The sequence below is a fragment of the Triplophysa rosa genome, unplaced genomic scaffold (genome assembly GCF_024868665.1).
Source record: "Triplophysa rosa unplaced genomic scaffold, Trosa_1v2 scaffold145_ERROPOS309767, whole genome shotgun sequence".
Lineage (NCBI taxonomy): Eukaryota > Metazoa > Chordata > Actinopteri > Cypriniformes > Nemacheilidae > Triplophysa > Triplophysa rosa.
The window spans coordinates 38,570-48,569 of NW_026634148.1; the positions used below are offsets into that span (position 1 = coordinate 38,570).

At 43.5% G+C, this 10,000-nt stretch overlaps 1 protein-coding gene across 1 annotated transcript in view; it reads right to left on the reverse strand.

Annotated features, from left to right (window-relative positions):
• Window positions 1-10,000, reverse strand: part of LOC130549641 (receptor-type tyrosine-protein phosphatase mu-like) — a gene marked incomplete at its 5' end in the record, with an annotated part of 74,192 nt that overhangs the window by 13,659 nt on the left and 50,533 nt on the right. Inside the window, 7 exons of the mRNA XM_057326917.1 lie at window positions 313-349; window positions 1,503-1,579; window positions 2,022-2,109; window positions 5,953-6,146; window positions 8,065-8,091; window positions 8,332-8,406; window positions 8,984-9,135. Of these exons, the coding sequence (XP_057182900.1) occupies window positions 313-349; window positions 1,503-1,579; window positions 2,022-2,109; window positions 5,953-6,146; window positions 8,065-8,091; window positions 8,332-8,406; window positions 8,984-9,135 (650 nt within the window). The remainder of the gene's footprint in view (window positions 1-312; window positions 350-1,502; window positions 1,580-2,021; window positions 2,110-5,952; window positions 6,147-8,064; window positions 8,092-8,331; window positions 8,407-8,983; window positions 9,136-10,000) is intronic.

Genomic DNA, 10,000 nt, shown 5'->3' on the forward strand with positions numbered 1-10,000 from the left:
CGTGCGTGCACGTGTGTGCGTGTATGTGTGTGTGTGTGTGTGTGTGTGTGTGTGTGCGTGTGTGTGTGTGTGTGTGTGCGTTGTGTGCGTGCGCGTGTGTGCAATGTGTGTGTGTGTGTGTGTGTGTGTGTGCGCGTGTGTGCATGTGTGTGCACGTGTGAGTACGTGTGAGTGTGTGTGTGTTGTTGTGAAGCTCGGTGTGTGTGTCTTTTACACGTCACATCAGCCCCAACCAACCATATGAAGTTGACTGAATTCAAGAGACAATGAAATCACACAAAGTTCTTCTACACAGCACATGAAGTCCGTTACCTTGTGTAGCGATGTAATGATTCGGCCGATGATAGCCCTAAAAAACAAAACAATACAAGATTATATTTTAGAAATATTTTATTAAAAAAAGCCCATTCACTTATTTTAAAGAACGCACGCACGCACAGTCAGATGTAGTGTAGTGTAGATGATGTGTGAGAACAGACATGAGATTCTCATCTCAGTGAGTTCTCAGAGGAAGATCAGGTTTTCCTCCTCATCTTCACATGTCACTGATGGAGGTGATGAAACAGCTATTGACCCACAACACACACACATGTACAATACAACAAATCCTCCACACACATGATACATGTCTGTGTGTGTCATCCATCAGTCTGGTCATAGTAAACAGATTTCAGTTGAGTTTGTGTAGATATTGTTGTGTAATATGTTGAGTAGTGTGACAGAGAGTCAGTGTGTGGAGAGAGGAAGATTCTGTATGTGACATCTCACTGTCATGTGGCTTGATTGACCTGTTTAAAGCATCTAAACACTCACAACACAAACACGACACACACGCACGCACGCTGATGTGTATACGTAAGAGAGCGCTGGTGTGTGTTTGGATCAGGGCCATGAGGTTGACAGCAGACGAAAACAAACATTTACTGTGTCAACAGCTTCAGGACGTGTAAAAAGATCAGGTGTGAGGAAATCACACGGGAAACACCTCACAGCTCCAGGGGAATTATGGGATAGAATCAACTGCAAATATGAGTGAAAACAATAAATATTCATCCACAGGACAACAAGATTCACTCGTGAGATCTCAACTGTTTCTCCTGCACAACAGTGAGATCATCATACAGTATATTCAATAACAGAGCTGAAGTGTGTTTGTCCGCACGCACGCACGCACGCACGCACGCACGCACGCACGCACACACACACACACACACACACACACACACACACACACACACACTCACACCACACACACACACACACACACACACACACACACACACACACACACACACACACACACGCACACACACACACACACTCTCTACTCATCCTGTGTGACACCGTGTGTGTGTGTTTACATGTGGGTGTGAAAATTAGATCCAGAATCTGCTGACAGTGTGTCTGGATTTACTGTGTGTCGTGATACGAGACGCTCACAGGATTCACTGAGAGTGCACGCACGCACACGCAGACGTGTTTCATGTAAGCCGTGTACTTACATCCACATAATTAGCATTAATATAATCTGAGCTCTGCTCTCCCTCCACCGGCTGCAGTCGGACACGTGAATGATCATCTGTAAAACACACACAACAACACCATCATTATCAACATCACATCCTAGACTTTTACCTTAAAACATTGGACTGGATTCTCTGTCTGTCTCAAACATCTGATGTGTTTCTAATCTGTTTGTGTTTGTTCAGATGACTCTTCAGCTTCAGGATGAGCATCCACCAGCAACACGAGCAGCTCTCTCTGTCATCTCAGACAGATGTGATGTGACACGTCCCTGCGCTCGCGGTGAACCCTGCCGCACACAACCTGCGCTGTGATTGGCTGATTTCTCAAAGACACGCGTGCAGTGTCCGGTGGCTCTTGAGAAGACTGTGAGGAGCTGAATGTTTGTCTTAAAGCAACATCCTGAAGAAACTTGCCATGAACGCATTTGAATCATTAGCATTGACTCATCGTGAGCGCACACACACACAGTCCTGGCGAGCGGTTTCTTTACGTACATGCGATGATGTTGCCGTAGCGATTCTTCATTCTGTTCTCGTCTTTTTTGGCCGAGTCCCAGGGTGCAGCCTGACCTTCAAAGAAGCTCTGAGAGAAACACAGAAGACAAAACATTACACACATAAAATCACAAGCAACAGGTCAAAGGGGTCAGAGAGTAAAAGATTAACTATTAAGAATGAACTAAACAATAATTAAAGGAATGTTCCGGGTTTAATCCAAGTGAAATATATATCATATTAAATATACATCTTTAAAAAAAGACAGACACCTGTGATATATTTTCAAGTACTTTTTGCTGCAATCCTGTTTGTGACAGAACTTCACTGATGTACTGAACCCAGAACATTTCTTGATCTATAAAGGATTGTGTGTGTATGTCGACTGCAGGATTTACACACAATGAACCGAAAGAACGAGACAGAGAGAGAGAGACGCTGAATTAAACCAGACAGCCCAAACAGAAAGTCGTGAAATATTTATTCTGTGTGTGAAGGATGCGGCAGCGGTGCAATTACGCCAGATTATGAAAATAAAGCTCAACGCTGGCGGATTCTTTCTGCACTTTCACTCCCTCAGAAGTGTGCACGTGAGGTGTTCCATTCACACAATATGATGTGATTGGTGATGATGATCTTCATCTGAACACAACGATGATGTGCAGCACAAATGACTTCATCATCCCTCTCTTTGTGTCGTGATGACAGTACTAACTACACCTCTGACTGACGCTCAGATCTCTTGATTGTGAGTAAGTCGTTACGGTGAGCCTGAATCATGCGAGATGTTTGTCAAGGAAATCATCTTTGGGTCTCGAGCACAGACGTGACCTTCAGTTTTCTTTTAATTCACAAACGTGAAGTCCGGTGAACCTTCAGACTGAGATTATCAATCAAGAGCAAAAAAATAAAACTCTCTCAGCTGGTCAGGGATTTGTAGATTTTGCTGTGCGTGTGAATTGATGTCAAACACTTCCACTATTCAATCAATATTGACATGACAGAAGGAAAAGACACGCACGCACAATCACACACACGCACGCACGCACACACACGTCTGGTTTACTATCTCCGTGGGAACAGTCCATAGACGCAATGGTTTTTATACTGTACAAACTGTATCTCATATTCCCTACACCTACCCCTAACAATCACACACAACTGTCTGCTCTTTTACATTTTCACTAAAGTTCATTCTGTATGATTTATAAGCTTGTTTCCTCATGGGGACCAAAAAATGTCCCCACAAGGACAAGGGTTTTGGATATTGCCATCTTTGTGTCCCCATACCGTAGGGTTTACCCCCCCCCACACACGCACACACACATGCACGCACGCGCGCACACACACACACACGGATCAGTCTGGATTTATATTTATGTCTTGTGACGGCAGCTCAAACACACAACAGCACACAGGACACAATCTGAAAGATGAGAAAATTTAGAGATGCTGAAATGAAAAATGAGTTTGTTTGATGGAAAATAATCAGAGGAAATATAAAAATATGGTGCTGAATAAATGAGCTTCACAGCAGATTGAGACGGACGGAGACGCTGAGATCGCTGGCGGGAAGCTGCAGGCTCTTTCAGTCCCTCTAGGCCACACGCTGTGATTGGCTGATGCTCAAAACATCAGCCAATCAGATTCAAGAGCGCAATGATGTGCCCAAAGGTACATCACCCTTTCTTAAAATCAGGTTAAAATCGAAGTGAAATGTGGATTCTTAAAGAAGCAGAACGTGAACCGTCAGAGCTTCAACGGTGTTCAAGAAAGAGAAGCAGATCCAGATCATACTGATGCCCAAAACACCTTCACACCCTCAGCAAGATGCCAAAACATGCAGGAATACAGCCAGCAGAAGACCCTAACTCAATCCTGCACCAGTCTCTCTCGCTGTATTCTTATGCATCCCAGCATGCTTCAGTCAGATCAGAGATGGAAAACCACTCAGGTGTTTGTGGATGCATTAGTGCAGATGTGTGACGTCAGGTGAAGAAAAGAATGTGTGAAATATGGTCAAACCCCCTTTACTGAATTATAAGCTTAAGAAACATATCATTTGTGTTTTATTCTGCCTGATGTGAGCGACATTAAACTCTAGATGTGAACTACATATACAGTATATATATATCTATATCTATATGATTTAACTACTGACTCTTCAGTAAGCTCCGCCCCCTCAGTTACTACAGCTTGACAAATGATAGTGTACAGCAGTGGTTCTCAACGGGGGGCTCCAGCTGACTTTCAAGGGTCCCGCAAGATGACCAATATTTTACAAATTAGGATTAAAATACATTACAAACAAACAAAAAACAAGAGATTTCTTATTATTTGGCCATTTTTATCATTAATAAAGGTATTTCCAGTTAATTTTAAGCTCTAAAATATTTAATTGGGTAGAAATTGGGCGGGGACGGGGGGCCTTGGAGTCAAAAAGGTTGAGAACCGCTGTTCTAAAGTGACACAGTAATGTGAGTGTGAATAAACCGCAGACTGTGAATCAGAAAGGAACAGAGAAAAGCTTCATATATTAGTGATAATAACTGATTACTCTATAGCATTACTATAATTTTACATGTGAACTATTGAACATCGGAGTCTTCCATGATGTCATCAACCTTCATGTGGGAATGAGGAACGTCATCAACATGAACACCCTGTGTATCCTCTCTGCGCACATGACTAAATATTTACTTTGAAATCCAGCGTAACTTCCACAGACTCGCAGCAAAATCTACCGGTGCTGAAGAATGATTGGTCAGTAGTGTTTTGAGGCGGAGCTTAACCAAACGCTTTAAAACCCACCCGGAACTAACAGGTCACATTAGCATCTAGCAAGCAACTAAAACATCTTACATATATCCAGAAATGACTGCTTACCTCATTTATCTTTTCCAAAGTTAATGAATGGAATAACAAGAAGCATGAGTGAGAGGAGAGATAAGGGAATATTTTAGTGTTCACGCTGACAGAAACACAGCAGCTCTTCACCGTCATTCAACAAGATCAAGAGAGAAACACAAAATCACACAAGAAAGTTCACATTGAAAAGGGACGGGGTGTGCGTGCGTGCTCGGACCATATCTGAAGTAAAACACTACCTGAGCACTAGAATCATCTTTATCCACAATGCATCGAGCCGTCCGGCCCGCCGGCCACAGACACAACTCAACTATTCAGATGCAGTGAACACACACACGCGTACGCGCACACACACGCACACAAAGTGATGACTGCCCAACAAATTGTGTGTTCAGACGTGTAGCTACGTGTGTCTCGACTGATGACACGAGCTCACAGAGAAACATAATCAAATGTTCATTCACAGGACACATGCAGTGAGATTCTGACGGGTGACCAAACGTGAAAACTAACCAATGAAGTAAATAACATGTGAAAAACAACACAGGGAGGAGAGAGCAGAATAATGACGAGAAAAGTGAAACGTCGGTCATTGTTTACTCTGCTTGTGAACAGAAAGATGACATGAATTTATAAAAGCTCATGAAAGTAAAGTATTCTGTAAAATAGTCTTTATTTTATATATGCACAATTTAGAATCTTTTAGACTGTAAATCGTATTATATTGTATTGTCATTGTGTTGAATGTCTGTACTAGAAGCTTCCAACACCAAAGAAAATTCCTTGTGTGTGCAAGCACACTTGGCAATAAAGCTCTTCTGATTCTGATTCTGATTCTGATGAATTTATAAAAACTCATGAAAACACATGCAAAGGATTCCGTTTGAAAGACATTTGCAAACTCGTTTAAATAAACTCAAAGCCTGATCATATTGTTTCTTCTATGAAATGTCAAACGTCAGTCATTACTCTCTGTTCACGTTGTTTTTGTGCGAGCAGAAAGGAAGAGGAGTAAAGGATGACCTCACCGTTTCCTTTTGAGCGAGGCGTTCCTTTGACTCACCTCATACTCTTCTTTAAAGCCGTATCCCTCGGCACACTTCATCTGCGTGATGTGCTGAAGGAGATCTGCCACACGGATGGCCGGATGAAGCTGTCCCGTCTGATACGGCACGTCCGCCGCCTCTCGCTTCTTGTAGGAATGAGTGTGAGACTGAACCAGACTGCTGGTTTCACTGGTCATCGTGTGAGGCTCATCTAACGGGACAAAAACAAAGCGTGAGGACACGGACGTCTGCAGCAAACCCTAAAGACATGGATGAATGAAAGAGGAGAACGAAAGCGTCAGGCGCTTCTGTCCGTCCGTCTGTATCAACTACACACAAACTCTCTAGGTCACGTCAGAATGAGATGGAGCGGACGGTGAGATGGCGGACGAAGGGTTACGGAGCATGGAAATGACGTGGCACCTTCACAGCAGGGGTCGGGAGCAGCGGAGCCCAAACCAAAAGCCACCAGAGCTGAAGATGCGTGAGGGTGGGTGAGGGTGTCACATACTGCATGTATGAAGAGGGCGGCCACGGGTGACGGCCATGCTAACTAATGACGGCACAGGTGCACGGGGAGGGCGGAATGCCACACAAGGCCATGCGAGAGAGGCGACACGGTTTGAGGGGGGAAGTAGATCCCACTGACAGTCACCCCCAGATAAATATAAAAACACAGGGCTGATTGACAACTTACCATTAATGGGCACTTTTTAAGAGGTACGTAACCGGTTAAACGTGAAGAAAAACAGGGAGAGAAGGAAACAGGCTGTAAGCAACAAGATATTTGAAGCAAGAGCAGCTAACACATCAGGAGCGACTGTCTCTCTCTCTCTCGACCGTCTCATGACACCGGGCCAAATCAACTACACAACAACCTGCCGTCAACACTTCCCGAAGGGAAAATCCCATTCACAATCCTCTACATCGTATGTAGCACATTTCACTACGTGCCAATTTGACTGAAACACCGACTTTTGGGCAAAATAAGAAAATGACCAACTTGACGAGTGTAGCCATAAAAACACATGATTTCTGAATGTTGAAGCTTAAATGTGAACACTAGCCATCCAACACAACGCGCCGCCATCCACAGTAAGCCGTGTGAAGCAGTGGCTTACAGGGCATTTTATAACAGCCGAGGGGTTGTTCCATATGCGCTTTCATAAAATAAAGTAAATCAAGTGATATTTGGGCTATGTTTTAAAACGGCTTAGAACTCGGCTCAGCCAATCAGAATCAAGGACCAGAACTGACCGTTTTATAATACGCAATAAGCGACAGAGGATTCTATTTAACAAACGGATTCTTTTCAATGTCATATGTCACAATGTAACGCTACAGTTAATATGAACTTCATCGTGTCTGAATCATTCTCTCAGTTAAAAGGCCGTTGACACCCAAGACGCTTAGAAAAACCTAAATAAGTAATTGATTTCATAAATACCTTTCAAAATAGCAAAAAAATGAAGAGAAAAGCGCAACTCTAAAGATAAAGAGAATGATAAAGACATATTTGTATAATCCTGATTGTGACGAATAAATCAATCATTTTAGTTGAAAACATTGACACTGACAGCCTTAAATAAACAACAGAAATAACAGAAAGGTGTGAACGGACCTTACACCTTTACAGAGTCTTGAAATGCTGAAATGTCGTCATTGATTTCGTTTACGGTTTAGAGCGACTGAGAGAAAAAGAATCCTTCTGGAAATACACCTGTGACTAAAACAAAAGGGGGTATGCAGGTTTTGCTTTGAAAGACCCTCACGCCCTCTTCTAACACAGCGATCAGAGACATTGGTTTGGCACAGAAATGACTGTGATGCCCTGTGAAGTTTCTCAAACTTTAAAAGCTTCTGTCTGTCTGCGGCACGCTCTCTCTCCCCCCTCATCCGGTCCATGCACATGAGAGGTCACAGACAGACGTGACGTCACACGCACCACACGCAATGCGGATGGGATGGGCGGAAGCTTCGGTCGGGGGGACTGAACCCTCGGATCTCACAGAGAAGAGTCAAGCAGGCAGGAATGAATGAGCGTCTTTCACCTCCGTCTGTCTGTCATCCACACCAAACAAACTCAACACTCTGTGTGATGTGTGCAAACACAAACGAGAGGTTCTCACCTAAGATTGCGGTCGGCACAAAGGGGTCTGCCAGCGGCCCACAGACGACAGGTTTACAGAGAAGAAGAGAAGAAGGCTTTTCATTACACACAAACACATGAGACACGAGTCAGTGTGCTGTTAGTCAAGAAGAACGAATACACATCAACAAACAAAAGAGAGAGTTGGATTATTTGGCACAACAGCTCGTGGGGTCTTCAGTCATGCAGCAGGAAGTCACATGCATCAAACAGGAAGTGATGCACACGCATGAACGCTGAGCTTTACCTGGGTAATAGGAGTTTGGCACGGAGGTGGTCAGCGTGTTAGTCTTCATGGTAAAGGAGGACGGCGAGGAAACAGCTTTTAGCCAAAACAAAAAGAGCAGATGAAGAAGAGAATCATTCAGAGAGTTTACGCAACACTCTTTACTCTTTACTGCGTGCCGTTATACGGTACGTACGTCATCAACACATGACATGATGATGGCAATCATTAGAGTGACACACCAGAACAACTGCAAACACTCGTGTCTGTCTGGATGACGTCATGTATGTGATGCGTGTGCGTGCGCGCGCGCGTGTCAATCAGAGCTGTAGAGAGGCAGACAGCAGGTCACCGATGAATTTGACGGCCGTTAAGAGCTGGCGTTTGTTTCTTTATTTATTCCTGTTCAGCGGACACTTCACACACACACTGACACATCAGTCACATGATCTCGCTCATGAAATATAAACACGCATCAGACTTACTGCACATACTGTCATCTACATGGAAACACACTTTACAGACACATGATCTGATTGGTTCAGTTAAGTGACAGCCGACTGGAGGGATGATAACTGTCAATCACAGTCTGGTGCACACAGTTTTCTGTCATGTACTGTCACTGCAAGACGCAGAATCAATCTATATACAGCATGTCTGAGAGTAAACTTACGTCTTCCATTGAGATTGTGTGTGTCCATGAAAGAAATGGCTTCATCACAGCTGGTGCCCTGTTCAGTGTAACTCTTATCCATGGAGTTCACCATCACCGTCATCTCCTGACGCGTGCTGCTCAACGTCTCCTTGCGCTTCTTTGCCAGTTTCCTTTAGCAGGACACGAAAGAAATCAAACTCATCATTTTAGATCAACACACACCTTCCTGTCCATTACAGGAAAACACCAGAAAGAGTTCAGTGAGTTTACCATGACTATGTGCTGTTCTGAAACATAAACTTACAACCTTTATACTGGACACTCTTCAAAAGAAAGGTGCCATAGAAAAACCATTTTGGTCAAAGGTTCTTTAAAGAACCATCTCTTTCTTACCTTTCCATAATCTGAAGAACCTGTTTTCACCACAAAGCTTCTTCAGATGTTAAAGGTTCTTTATGGATCAAAAGTGAAGCACCTTCATTTTCAAGAGTGCGTATAAACAAACATATCATCACTGTTGGATGGAAACCTCAAATCTCCATTAGTTTTCATTAGTCATTCCTACTGGTCACNTGTGTGTGTGTGTGTGTTGTTGTTGTGAAGCTGTGTGTGTGTGTGTGTGTGTGTGTGTGTGTGTGTGTGTGTGTGTGTGTGTGTGTGTGTGTTGTTGTTGTTGTGAAGCTCTGTGTGTGTTGGATTTAAACAGAAGTAGTTTTTTCAGGTTTTAAGCGTGTGTTTGATTGCTGAATGCAGGAGATTTGTGTGCGTCTGTGTTTCTTCAGTCACTAATAAAGAGCGCAGCGCGAGGAATTAAAATCACACGTTTCATTAATTCTCATTAACATTGTTTTTAATCAACAAGCACATTCTGAAATGACTTTTGACAAGCTAATTAACTCATGCAAATCTGCATTCACATATTCCACATCGCCCGCAGACATTTCACAAACACACGCACGCGCACAAACGGCCGCTGGTGGGCGGAAAACACTTTCTGCTTATCATGTGAAGCGGGCGAGTTAAATCAGGATGTGG